We start from the raw sequence: 14406 nt of genomic DNA on the forward strand, positions 1-14406 counted from the left end.
TTATCCAGTTCTCTCTTGAACACTGTGAGGGGTCTTCCAGTTATGCCCCCTTATGTGTACTGGAAGCGTGTTGAACAGTCTCGGGCCTCTGATGTTGATAAAGTTCTCTCTCAAAGTACCTGTTGCACCTCTGCTTTTCAAGGGGGGTATTCTGCACATCCTGCCATGTCTTCTGGTCTCATGTGATGTTATTGCTGTGTGCAGGTTTGGGACCAGCCCCTCAATTATTTTCCACGTATAGATTATTATGTATCTCTCCCGCCTGCGCTTAAGGGAATATTGATTTAGGCTCTTTAGTCGGTCCCAGTAGTTTAGATATTTTACTGAGTGGATTCTAGCAGTAAAGGATCTCTCCACGCTCTCCAGGTCAGCAATTTCTCCAGCTTTGAAAGGGGCTGTCATTGTGCAGCAGTACTCCACTCTAGAGAGCACTAGCGTCTTGAAGAGTATCATCATCGGTACAGCATCTCTAGTGTGAAAAGTTCGTTGTTATCCAACCTGTCCTTTTTCTTGCAGTTGTGACGGCTACTTTATTGTGTTCTTAGTATCGGTGTCACCTTGACTCAGGGTGACACTCACTGTCTTTGTCTCCGCCATGCTGCTTGTTGGATCAATGACACCTTAGACCCGAAGTCCTGTGAGTGGTGTTCCATGTTTGTACTCCAATTCACCCAATCCAATGAGATTGATATTCGGGTGCAAGCAGCTTTGGTGTTGCATGCAAGGTTTAGGTTGCTGCAACGCACAAGGTTGGACACCTTTCCGAATGCACCGCAGCTGCCATGCTTTGGTTATAGGGACCTGGACTTGGGGGTGTTAATCGCCTCGACATTGGTTTCATCTGCACCCCCCTAGTCCTTCCCCTGCTGTGGTTCATCTTGCTCCCCCCGACACCCCCCTGCTGCCGACTCCCAAACGTCTGAGGGTTTCAGAGTCAGGGCAGGGTTTGCCTGGTGGTGAGTCTCGGGCGGCTTCAGGAAATGCCCCTTCCAGATCGGCAGCAGAGGCATTCCAACCTGTTTCTCCTGCTGGAGCCCTTGGGTAGTGCCAGTGGGCCACCTTCATCCCGGCTTTTCTGGCGGACTCTGCCTTTCTCCAGAGGCAGAGGGTTTGGAGGACAGCTCGGCCCCAGGTCCTGATGTGGAGGTTCCTAGGGCTGGGGAGGAGTTGACTTGGGGTGCTTGGGCCCCGTTTGACCCTGCTTGGGTGTTGGTACCCTCGGCGCGGGGCTTGTTGTTACAGGGACAGGGGTTTTCCTGTCCTCCCTCCCTGTACGAATTTGATATGGGTGCGGCTCCTCCCTGGGTTCGGTTCCAGGTTCCCTTGGGTTCCTCGGTTCCCTCCTTCAAGAGGTTTTCGGCTTCCCGCATCACATCAAAGGTGGAGCGGGAAGCCCTTGCGGCTAACCTCTTGCGAGACCCGGATAACGCCTTGGTAATGGATCCTTCTTCTTTCGAGTTTGGCTCCTCATTTTCTTTCTGGAGGTTTTACGAGATGCCAGAGTCTTTCTGGTTGGTAGACTGCCCTCTCTTTTCGTTAGGGGTGTGGCATTCGTTCTGTCGGACCTGTGCGCTTGAATGGTGGGAAGTGACTACGGTTGTTCAGGTTTACTTAGGGGGCGAATTTGAGCACCTCAATGCATGCTTGTTCGCCTCTGTACTTCCTCATGATGTCAGTGAAATTCAGCTTCACACACAGGTTCCCTCCCTTTCAGCATCCCTGGTGGCTGAGGATTTGTGCACTCGTGGGCATTTGGCTTCGGTCTTGCATTTCTTTTCTCTGCTGGAGATGTCTTTGGACTGGCTCGGCGAGGATGTGCAGGAACTGGGATCTGGCCCGATGTCCGGTGTTTGCTTTGGCAGCTCGGGCATTGGCTGCCTTGTTGAAGTTGTTTGCGCAGATTCTGAGGGAGGCGGTGTCCTTGTTCTTTGCTTCTCGTCTCGCATGCCGACAGGCGATGCTCGTCCACTCTTTGGAATCGGCTTGGGCCCTGGCTCTTAGATTTTCATCCCCTTTTTGTCCGTTACTGTTTGCAGAATCTGCGGCGGTGCATTTATCTGCAAGTGGCTTCATCTATTTGCCGGCCTATGTCGGACCTGTTGGTTCTCCGGGAAGGCCGTGGTGGTCTTGCCCAGAAGGGTCATGCCAGGTCTTGGGGTTCCTTCAGTTGTCGTAAGCCAGTAGTGCCTGATTCGGGGCCGGCACCTCCTCTGAAGCCGTTGGCGTCTGGTCGGCACAGTGATCACTCTGAGCATCGGTCGGGCTCTCGTAGGGGTCGTCGGCCCTTTCACAGGTCGCCCCATTGACGGGGCGATAGGGGGGAGGCTCGCGCTGTTTGCTCTCGCCTGGTCCCATGATTCGTGGCCATTTCGGGTCATTTCCTTTGGCCTGCGGTGGCATTGAGTCGCTCCTCCTCCTTCGGGGGGGATCGGGGCTGACAGGGCAGGTCTCTTCTCCTGTGCTCTGTCAGGTCATTCGGGAGTGTGTTCGCTTGGGTGTGATTGAAACGACAACGTCCCTCAGGTGGGTTTCCCGCCTGTTTTCAGTTCCGAAATGGGACTGTGTGGATCTGCGATTCATACTAGACTTGTCTCGTCTGAATCCCTGGGCCTTTTGCCCCTCCTTTCGGATGACCACTCTGTCTCAAGTCCGGCTGCTTTTGGCACCGGGTGCCTGGATGGTGTCTCTGGACCTCCGGGACGCGTATTGGCATGTCCTGATTCATCCGGGGTTCAGGGACTGGCACGGTTTTGTTGTGGGGCGAGAAGTTTACCGCTTTCGTTGCCTTCCATTCGGCTTGAATCTGGTACCTCGAGTGTTCACACGCCTTACTCGGGTCATGGTGCCTTGTTTGCGTCTGTTAGGGGTTCAGGTTTCTGGTTACCTCGACGACTGGCTGGTGTGGGCTCCTAGCCAGTCCGCATATCTGCTCGCCAGGGATTTGGTTCATTCCCAGCTCACTGGGTTCGGGTTCTTGGTGAACTGGAGGAAGTCCCATTTGGTTCCCTCTCAGGTTTGGACTTGGCTGGGTCTTGTGTGGGACTCTCGGACCGCTTCCTTGTCTCTCCCTCCTGCAACGCTGTTGTGGCTGCGGTCCCACCTCCGGCTGTTTTTGGAGGGCACCTGGGTCACACGTTGGTTGTTCGAGCAGCTGTGCGGGAGCTTGAACTTCGCCGTGCTGGTCTACCCACCGGGTCGGATCTGGCTTCGGCGGATGTTCTGGTTTCTTCGGGGTCGTCCCTTCCACCGCTCCCGCGATCGGTGGGTTCGGATCCCAGGAGCCTTGTGTCGGCTGCTACGTCACCGGCTTCCACTTCGGGTTTTTTCTGGTTCTGTGCCATGGCGCCTCCCGGAGCCCTCGCTCGATGTGTTCACGAATGCCTCATTTCTCGACTGGGGTTTTGTGACAAGTGCTCACCAGGCTAGCCAGGGTCGGTGGGGTCCATCCTTCAGAAAAGCTCACAGTATGCCGCGGGAGTTTGCGGCGGTGTGGCATTCGCTTCAGAGGATTCGGGTGGCACGAGGAGCAATGATCCTGCTCCATTCGGACTGCTCCTCGGTGGTTCATTGCCTGAACCACAGGGGATCGATGAGGTTCTTGGTTTTTTGGGGATGGTCGCTTCAGGTGACTTGTCTGCGGAGTTTTCGGGGTTTGGCTTTCCTGGTGGTTCATGTTCAGGGGGTGTCAAACATCCTGGTGGACGGCCTGTCTCGATTCATTCCCCTTGCCACGGAATGGACGGTCGATGCCGACTCGTTCAGTTGGCTCTGCCGGACGTACAGACGCCCAAAGGTGGACCTCTTCGTATCGGCGTGGTCAAGGCGTTTTCCAGTTTATGTGGCGTCCTTCCCAGATTGCGAAGCCATCGAGGTAGAAGCCTTTCGGCTGGACTGGTCGAGGTGGAGTTAACTGTACCTCTCCCCTCCGGTCCGGTTGTTGCTCCGGATCCTGGCTCAGTTGGAGACTTACCAGGGGTGAGTAGTCCTGTTGGCTCCTTGATGGCTGGCCCAGCCTTGGTTTCATGTGCTTCTTGCTCGATGTCCGAACCCGAGGGTCTTTCTGCGGCTCCGCCTCTTTCAGCAGATCGGTTCGGTCCAGTACGTGGCTGGTTCGATCTTCTCCTCCACTCTTCGCGTCTGGTCTTTTTGACGCGGGTGTATCACCACTTGAATGGTGATCAGGTGGCTTTGTTGATGGTATCCCACCTGCGAGTTTCGTCTAGACGGCAGTATGAAATTTCCTGGTGGTCCTTTCGTCACTTTTTGTCTCTTCGTAGGTTGTCTTTGATTTCTGATCTGGTTGTTTTGTCCTTTCTCTCTCTTGGTCGTTTCAGGACCGTCATCTTATGCCAAATACTGTTGCCTCGCATCGTGTGACGCTGGCAGAGCCGTTGCAGCTTGCCTTCGGGGTGGATGTCACTTCTGCTCCGTTCCGCAAGCTTTCTCAAGCATTGTTTCACCTCCGGCCTGCTCATGTGCCGTATGAGCCGTCCTGGTTGTTGGACCGGGTGATCTCTTTTCTCTCTTCTCCTCGGTTTGTAGTGGCCCCTTCGGTTCAGGACTGTTTTTCTAAGGCTGTTTTCTTGTTTGCATTGACCTCTGGGGGTTGGGTCACGGAGCTCCATGCTCTCCTCCGGCACAGGGGTTTCTGCTCTTTCGGGCCTGGTGGTCGTTTCGTTCGTTTGTAGCCGTCTCCTTTTTTTCTGGCGAAGAATGAATATGCTGTTTTCCGGTAGGGTCTTCGGGTTGTTGATGCTTGGTTGGTTCAGCTGGAGGTGCATTGTGTTTTGAGTCCGGTTGCGGCTCTTTGCAATTAATGGCGCGCCACGGCCTTCGTGGCAGGGAACGTGCTTTGGCTGGACCTGGTTTCCCTTCTTCCATGTTCCAGGGTGCAGGTCTCCCAGGTCGTCCTTAAGATTACTTGGTCCAGCAATCCTGCGGTCTAGTCTCGTGCCCACGATGTTCGTAAGTTTGCGGCTTTGGCTGCTGTTTTTGGTAATATGTCCTAGAGGTGACATTCGGGCACAGGGCTTTTGGAGGTTGAACAGGATCCTAGCTGCACAGTACTGTACCTTTTTAATGTTCCTGGCCCTTCTTGGGCGTGTGAAGCCTTGGGTCGTAGGTTGCAGCTAGTTGTCTCGACTTCGAGTTGAGAAGCGAGTGACGGCCGCCTCCTGGGTAAGTCCTTTTTTCTTCTTTATCTTTGGTTAGGTAGCTCCGGGAAGCCAAAGAGGCTCTTCACAGAAAAACAGATTTGACTTTAATGAAATGCCATTTTCTGGGTGAGACCCGGAGGCTCCCCGGCATCCCTCCCTCCCACCGGTCGGCAGTTTTTTTCATTTTTGATATTCAGCCTCTGAACTGAGGAGAGTATATGGCAAGGGAGGTCTGGGACCCCCCTCCCTCGTCCCCCTCCTGGGGAGAGGGGGGTCATGCAGGCAGATGCGCAGCAGTTCTGGTGACATCATACTTGTTTGCTTGTTTTTGATTTGGGAGTTTTGCTTGCTAGTTTGCCTTTCGGTTTACAATTTTTGACCAGCAGTAGTTTGTTTTGGAATTCCTACCTTTCTGGGTGCCTGACCTGGTAGATGGCAAAGACTGCTTCCAATTACATAGGGGTGTCTTTAGGCCATTGCTCCTCGTGCCTCTTCTTGAGGGGGGGGCCAGGTTCTGGTTCTGGTCCCCGGTCGGTCTAGAACTCCATCGACTGTTGCCATGGTTTTATACATGCACATTAGCTCGGTATAGCTCCAGATAACCTCCGGGTCTCACCCAGAAAATGGCGTTTCACTACATTCAAAGCTGGTTTTTTGTGTATGGTATATTTTTTTGTTTACTCCTAGTTTTTAGCAACCATGCTTATGTTTTAAGGCTAAATATCAAAGAAATGTAAATCTGAAAATATCATTCAAGAGTAAAATTGACTCGGGCACTGTATAAAATGGTAGCAGGAGTTTTTCCATGGGGGTCAAGGTAAACTCCATTACATCCATACAGAACTATTATATCCTTATTTGCATCATACATGTAAAACCCAGACAATAATATTTAAAATCAATATATGATAATAACCACACTGCCCCATGTATCAATGTATGACAATAACTGCTGCCTAAGGATTAAACAAAACAAAATTACTAATGAAGTGCAGGAACTCCTTACCTGTCTAAGAACCAATAGTATATAATTGTCTTTTAGAGTTGGCTGATGTAGTAGATTACGTACTGCAACCTTCCAGCTGATGTCCCAGCCTCCCCATATACTACAGCGCTCCAATTTGAAGATGTGCCTTTTGGATACAAAATTTAATAATTACGGATTGCAACACCGACAGTTTTTCCATCTACTGTATACAGTGTTTAACATGACACTATTTTAAAATACAGTATAACATATTTTCAAATGCACCTACAGTATTGTTTTCCGTACAAATTTAAAAAAAGATTTTGTTATCCATGTTATTGGGATATGTGGCTACTGTCAAATGGTGATAAAATGCCATTCACTGTGATGTGTGACATTTGCCAAATGAGTGGAAAAATAGTTACATACTGAAATGTTCATCCAGACAAAGGACTTCCAGAACAGGAGTTTAGGTCTCTTATTAACACTTTCATGGCTCGATGCCGCATATTCCATTATAAAACCAAAATACGGAGTATGCCCGATGACGCAAATGGCGTCAAAAATGTTAAAATTTGTAAAATTTCCATTTATTGACCGAATACTATGAGCTTGTTTTAAAATGAGCGCAAACAAGTGGAAAGAAGGACGAGAGTACGCAACCGTGACGGAATACCTTTAGTGAAACAGGTCACTGTAATCAAACCAAACGCAATCTGTGACTACAATACCAACATGAAAGGTGTTGATCACTTCGACCAAATGATAAAATATTATCAGTTTTTTATTTATTTATTTATTTTAAGAAGCTGATGTACTTACCTTTTTCTCCAGGAATGACTAAATCAGTTTAGTGGCATGCATTTATCATCTATAAAACTAATTTTCAAATTTCCTTATATTTTAATTGACAAATGTTTTGTTTTATCTGGCTGATAGTTATCTGAACTTAACTGAAAGAACTTGAACAAAATATTCCACAACATAACACAAAGGAGCAGCCATATAAATAAAAATATCCAACCATGCACTAGGATAAATGTTTCATTACAAATAAAGCCAAGAAAATGTTAATTCATCTTTACAAATCCATACTGTATTACAGCATGAAGACCATGCAAATGTTTTGATTGGAACTAGAGAATGTGGCAACAGGCTAAAATTTTCAAGTGCAAATTAAATAATCTATAAAATGGCTACAACTTACTTATCTGAGATGAGAATAATATCAGGTCTGTCTGAGTCAGAGAGTGTGGCATGTGCAATGTACCAATCAGTTTGCATATAATGACCATGGCAGAGTGATGCTAATAGCGACATGCCAGCTGCTTCATGGCTGTCATACGGACGCATAGATATGAATGGGGACACATGCCGTGGCACTCGTGATCTTATAATCACCTGCAAGTAAGCATTATATATATATTATAATATATTTACAATAAGGTACAGTATAGAGTATGTAATAATTTTGTCTTCAACAGTTTGAGTGGGGGTGAAATGTGACACAATTTATACACAGGAATGGTGGGAATTTAACAGAAACAATTATAGAATGGATTATATTTATAGACGCTTTGCATATGACCATACGTGACATATCATCTTGTTTATGCTGTGCCCTTTTGAGAGTCAATGTTTTAAGCTAAGCATACAGTCTCAGTTGTGAATTATGAGCAATATCACTTGTTTTAGTATTATGATAATTATGTTAAATTGAAACAGCTGTCATACTGTGTACATCATCTTAAAAGGGATGATAAGGAATACTATATTACAAAATTTTAAGATATTTAAACTTAACTCCAATATTAGACACCAACCATGATTAAGTGCATGGAGTACCTGTACCAGCATTGCCTCCTGAGGCAATGCTGGTACAGGTAATACTCATATTATCTCGTGTATATTTTATTGGATCATATAGATAAAAAATGTACTCTGGAAGGTGTCTGTAATACATCCATACTGTATTTGTCTCTCATATGTTTACACAATTTATATTTCTGTACATTGTTTTCAGAACAAATCCCTTACGCAAGTGATGGCCACTGTAAGAGCTCTGAGGGACATCATTACAACAGAGGATGTGAAAGGTAAATATTGTGCATGAGAGAAAATAATGAAATTTGTGAAGGAAATTTTTTTTTGGGGGTGGGAGGAGGGATGGATGTGAAGTTTTTGGATAAAAACCAGCACAAATTTATCAGTACAACACTATATCTAGTCACTAAAAATACCCCTTTACCTAATATGCTTTTCTGGGGGGAGCCCCGTCGGCTCCCCGGAGCTTTACCGGCTGATATGCTAATGTCAGACTTTGGCATCAGTCATGTGTATGGAGTTCTAGGGCCTACCGGGGACCACGAGCCAGAACCTGGCCCCCTCAGAGAGGCAAGGGGAGCAATGGCCTATAGAAACCCCCGTGTGGTTGGAAGCATTCTATGTCTGCCATCGACCGGGTCAAGCATCCAGAAAGGTAAGCATTCCAAAACAAACCCCTATTCTGGTGAAAATTGCTACCTAAGCCGAACTAGTGAATAGAACTCTTCAACAGAAAACACGGAAACTAGTATGACGTCATACGTCACCGCGCCGCTGTCTGCGCAGCTCCCCCCTCCCCGGGAGGGGGAAGGGGGAGCCCCAGACCTCCCACGCCGGCTATCCACCCATCAGTTCTTCGGCTGATGCTATAGGCAATGGTTATGTGCTCCGGCTCCAGTGGTTGTTTCAGCACTGTACCTAGAGTGTGGTGTCTGTTTTCTAGGTGGTGCGTGAGCCGGGTGTGATTCTTCAGTACTCGGGCTGCATGCGCCTAGGGTTCCCTTCCCTAGGTGCCCTGTAAGTACTGCCCTTGGGGCTTGGGGCCACCTTCCACAAGTTCCTTGGGTCCTGCCCCTGCTTGGCCGTTTACCGCTTGGTTTTCGGCCGCTCTTTGTGTGCTCGGGTGTTCTGTCTCCCTTGTTCGCCTTAGAGTAAGGGGCAGTGTTTGCACTGGTGGGGCGCGGGGTACTGTGCAGCTTGTCTTTACCAATCATAGCGGCCGGCTCTGTTCCGCTTGGGTACGCTGTCCTCTTGCGGGGTTTTCTTTTTCTTTTGTTTATATACCTGGTGGGGGGGTCTGCCTTCGTTCTTGCCCCTTGTGTCCCTTGTGTTCTGAGTATTTCTGGTGGTACCCCCTGCTAGGTCCCCGTGAGTGTACACGTCCCGGGGGTTCAGCTCTTAGAAAGTTGTTTGGTAGCTTGGGTGCCGGTTAGCAGTACCCTGCCTGGGATTACCTGAGCGCGAGTCCTCTTAAAGTAAACGCTCGGGACCCTGGGAAACCCCTGGGGGCGCGCGGGTCCGATGGATGTGACCCCAGAGCCCCCCCCCTCGCTTCCAGCGAGTTTGAGGGTTGCTCTCACCTTTTGTCTCTGGGTGACTCTCTGTTTTGCCTCCGTCTGCTGCCTGTGGGGTCGGTGACACCTTCGACCCGGTGTCCTGCGAGTTTGGTTGCTCGTTGTGGCTCGGTTACCCAGTTGTGCTAACAAAGCGGGTGCGGGCAGCAGGGGCGTTGCACTTGAGCCTTGGTGGTGGCAACGTTCTCGTGGTTTCCTCCCCGGGAGCCCCGGGGCTGCCCCGTTGTATTTCGTTTTTCCCCTGGTTCACCCTTCCTGCCTGCATCCGGTTCCTTACCGTCTGTAGGTTCAGGGCGGGGTGTTTGGTGGTGTTGAGACTCGGGCAGTCTCGGGGAATTCCCCTTCCGGGGTAGTGACGGGGGCATTTGGGCCTGTTCCTCCAGCCGTGTTGTATGAGTCTGCCAGTGGGCTCCCTTCCTTAGTGTTTTCACGGCTGCCCCGGTTTTCTGGTACGGCCGGGGCTTTGGGGGAACGGCTCGGCCCCGGGGCCTGTCGTGTAGGTTCCCGGGGCTGGGGAGGGGCTGACTTGGGGGGGCCTTGGCCCCGTTAGACCCCGTGGGGGGTTTTATCCCCCTCTAGGCGGGGCTTGTGGTTACGCGGAGTGGGGTCTTTCCTCCCCACTCGCCGTACGTGCTGTTGGACGTCGGCCCCTCCCCGGGCTCGGTTCCTTGGCCTTTGAGTCGGTTGGTTCCGTCCTGTGGGTGGATGTTTCCTCCCCCGCTTTTTGGGACGGTGTTTTTGTCATGTTTCCCCGTTCGATGGGGTTCTGCGTGACTTTTGATCTCAGGTGCGCCTGCGCCTTCGTGACTAGTGTTGGCTTCTGTGTTCTCGAGGGTACGGGAAGGTTTTTCGCTACTTCCCGCATTATTGGAACGTCTGTCGGCTCCTAGTACTTGTCGCCCTGTTGGGCTACTTGTCGCCCTGTTGGGCTACTTGTCGGCCGTTTGGGCTACTTGTCGGCCGTTTGGGCTACTTGTCGGCCGTTTGGGCTACTTGTCGCCCGTTTGGGTTCCCTTTTTTTGGGCTCTTTGCTTCTTTGGCCGGTTTTATTGTTCCTGCTTCCTCTTTTGGCTCTTTTTCTCGTGCAATAGTCCTGGCTGGCGCCTTCCCGCAGGGAGGGTGTGCGGTTCGGCCAGCGTGTTATGCGCATGCGCCGTGGAGTTTGTTTTGGTCTGGGCGATGGTTCAGTGCTGGGGTTTTGCGCCCTTTTTTGCTACAGTGCTTCGCCTCTCGTTCTTCTCCCTGGCTGCGGTATGTGCCCCTTTGCGCCAGGGGTGTCCTGGTTCCCAGTTGTGGGGAGGACACCGCGGTTTTCTGTGTCATGGGTGTGGACCGCCTCCTTCGCCTCTCCCTGTTCTCCTGCGGGTCCGGCTCTGGCGTCTTCACCTGGCGGTGCTCCCAAGTTCTTCTGGGCACGGTTGAGTCGTGTCAAGTTCGAGCCACCATTCGCCAGGTGAGTTTCTGCGGTCTGGCGTCTTTTGGCCGGGCGCTGGATGCGGCGGTGTTCATATACCTGTCTTTATTTAGGTATAATTTTGTACGACTGAGACCGTTCGCACACCAGTGACTGTCCATTTATCACCCCTTCCTGTCCCCCTCATGTGCATGTCCAACCCATGCTGGAGTCGTTCAGGGGACCCTCCTTTTTTAATGTTGTGAGGTGTGGGGGTTGTAGGGTTGGTTCTGTACTCACCTGGTGAGGCTCCTGGCTGTGCTTGCAGGATTTGAGCTCTGGCTCTTGGGTCCCGCCTATCTGGTAGAACTTGCGGGATAGTACCAGTGGAGTGCAGTGGTGCTATTGGCACTTTTGGGGAACACTGTATTACCATCAGTGGTCTGTGCTTGTTACACGACCTACTTGCGAGCATAAGCCTTCTTGCTGGTTCGTCCGTGGACTTCCAGGGCGCACTGGCCTGTTTTCGTATGGCAGTTCCGGCCCGTCCTGGTTGTGGGGGTATGTGGGCCGGTGGACTGCTCCTAGCAGCTGCCTGGTGGGCCATCCTCTGGCCGGTCTGGCCTGACCTTGGGCCGGGCTTGAGGTGTAAAAGAGCTCCCAGTACCTCGTCCAGCAGGTATCGAGCGGGGTTTCTCCGCCGTCGGTCGCCTGGTGCAGGTTTCTGGGCCTGCAGGGTTTTGTCGTGTCTCCGTTGGCCCTGTCTGGGGTCTGCCTGCTCCGTTCTCTGCCTTTGCAGAGGGGAGTTGCTATTTACATGTTGCATGTTGCAGTGGTGCCTGTTGCTGCTGCTGCTGCACGTGAGCATTGGTACCGTGTTTCACGGTGGCGTGTCCTTGTTCCTGTGTCCGGTTGTGGAGTGGCGCTTTGCTGCCGTTTTGTGCCTGGGGATTGCGTGGGGTTTTTGTCCCTGCCTGATTGTCCACCCCTGGTTGTTCTCCTGGTTTTTTTTTTTTTTTTGTGCTTCTGCTCTTTCTTCCTGCCTCTTCTGCAGCAGGAATGTTCTGCGTGTGTTCTTAGGCGTTGGTCAGCCTGTGTCCTGTGATGTGCTTCTTTGTCTCGGTCTGTTGCAGTTGTTCGTGCCCCTTGGTTCGGGTCCTGTTCTGGCGGCGACCCTTCCGCCTTCTTTGGTTTTCCTGGCTTGCCCTGCCGGTTGTTGTTGTTTTATTTTTTTTGGGGGGGTTCTTGCGATGTCTCGCGTCGGACCCATCGTTTCTGAACTCCTGGCGGGCTTGCATGCTTCGGAGTTTTTCTGTTCGGCAGACGTTCCATCTCCTTGTGCCGCCTGGGTTTCGGTGGTCGCGCCCGAGATCTTCTCGCGGCTCCGCCTTTTTCCTGGGCTCGGGGGGGCCTTGTCGGGGCTGCTTATGTTCTGCCTCGTGGTCTCGCCTCCGGTTGGTGGTCGGGTGGCTTCGTGGTAGGTGTCCCACCTGCGTGCTTTCTTGGCGGCAGTATGGGGTATTTTGGCGGTCCTTCCTTTTCCTGTCCCTTCTTCGGTGGGTCCTTCTTGTTGGCTTGGTTTACTCTCGGCTTGGTTTTCTAGTGGGGGTTGGGGGCCGTCGTCTTGCCACATACTGTCGCCTCTTTTCGTGCGGCGCAGGCGGAGCCGCTTCAGCTTGCTTTCGGTCTTGGTGTTGCTTCTGCACCGTTAGTCAGCTGTCTTGTGCGTCATTTCACCTCCGGCCTGTTCGTGCGCCGCTTGCACCATCCTGGTCTCTGGTCAGCGTGCTCTGTCTTCTCCTCGGTTGGTAGTGCCCCTTCGGTTCCGGTGTGTTTTTTCATCGGCTCTTTCCTTTGGGCCTTTGCCTCTGGGGGTCGGTTCGCTGTGTTTTCTTGCTCCTTCGGTTTTAGCGTTTTGGTTGTTTGATGGCAGCAGTCTCCATCTTTTCTGGCGCGAGGTGGGGCTGCTGCATTCTGGAGGGGTCCAGGGTTTGTTGGTGCTTTGTTGGTCGGGCCGGGGGTGTGTCGTTTTTGTGTTCAGTGGCGGCCCTCTGCTGTTGTTTGCGTGCCACGGCGTTTGGGTCCGGAGCGCGTTTTGCGTTGCTCCGGTTCTGTTCTTCCCGGTTCGCGGGTGATGGTGTCCCGGGTGGTCAGCCGTGTTCTTGCGGCTAAGCTGCCTGTGTTCTTCCCTCATGCCTGTGGCGTTCGTGGCTTCGCTGCTCTCGCTGCCGTCTGGGCGACGTGGCCTTGCAGTCTTTCGGGCATGGATTTTTGGTGTTCGTGCAGGGGCCTTGCTGCTCGTGGTTCTCGTGTTGTTCCCGGGATTTTCGGGGCTGTGGCGCCTTGGGTTGGCGTTTGCTGCCGGTTGTCTCGCCTCCTTGGGGGGTGCGTGGTGTCCGCCTCCCGGTTTTGTCCCTTTGACCTTCCTCTGTGGGTAGTTAGCTCCGGGGAGCCGACGGGGCTCCCCCCAGAAAACCAGCGTTGAATGTAATGAAACGCCATTTTCTGGGTGAGACCCGGAGGCTCCCCGGCAACCCTCCCTCCCTCCGGTCGGCGTTTTTCGCGTGTTTTGACATCCAGCCTCAGAACTGATGGGTGGATAGCCGGCGTGGGAGGTCTGGGGCTCCCCCTTCCCCCTCCCGGGGAGGGGGGAGCTGCGCAGACAGCGGCGCGGTGACGTATGACGTCATACTAGTTTCCGTGTTTTCTGTTGAAGAGTTCTATTCACTAGTTCGGCTTAGGTAGCAATTTTCACCAGAATAGGGGTTTGTTTTGGAATGCTTACCTTTCTGGATGCTTGACCCGGTCGATGGCAGACATAGAATGCTTCCAACCACACGGGGGTTTCTATAGGCCATTGCTCCCCTTGCCTCTCTGAGGGGGCCAGGTTCTGGCTCGTGGTCCCCGGTAGGCCCTAGAACTCCATACACATGACTGATGCCAAAGTCTGACATTAGCATATCAGCCGGTAAAGCTCCGGGGAGCCTCCGGGTCTCACCCAGAAAATGGCGTTTCATTACATTCAACGCTGGTTTTTTTGTATAATACAATAAAAAAATGATATGCAAATACACTACTTTGCCTTACTTAAATTCCATCAAGTTTAAATTTTTATAACCTAAAATCCAAGATACCTTTTACTTACATCATGACCAAGGTCCACTGCACGCCTGATGCCATCACAAGCCATAGCTACAGAGTCAATAACCCCAAGAGTTGGCTTGGTGATGAGACCCATAATACCTCTGCCAATTCCTTTGAAAAAGCCTTCCACTCCATCTTGATGAGCACCTGAGAAACAAAAACAAATATATCATATCAAATAAATATACTGCATATCTATAGGCTAAAAATTGTGTTATTTCTTGGATGTATTTAATACCCGATATAATAATAATTTATAATATATAAGCCTTGTCAAATTAAATTTTGTATTGTTATTTCTTCACAACATATCTGACTTCAACTGATGACTTGAGAATTGTCTTACAA

General features: G+C 51.2%; 1 protein-coding gene across 1 annotated transcript in view; it reads right to left on the reverse strand.

The window, feature by feature from the left end:
* The window catches only part of LOC123764086 (intermembrane lipid transfer protein VPS13A), a 275027-nt gene that overhangs the window by 18461 nt on the left and 242160 nt on the right, over positions 1-14406 (reverse strand). Inside the window, 3 exon segments of the mRNA XM_045751613.2 lie at positions 6163-6289; positions 7331-7524; positions 14060-14205. Of these exon segments, the coding sequence (XP_045607569.2) occupies positions 6163-6289; positions 7331-7524; positions 14060-14205 (467 nt within the window).

Source organism: Procambarus clarkii, chromosome 23 (genome assembly GCF_040958095.1).
Source record: "Procambarus clarkii isolate CNS0578487 chromosome 23, FALCON_Pclarkii_2.0, whole genome shotgun sequence".
Taxonomy (NCBI): domain Eukaryota; kingdom Metazoa; phylum Arthropoda; class Malacostraca; order Decapoda; family Cambaridae; genus Procambarus; species Procambarus clarkii.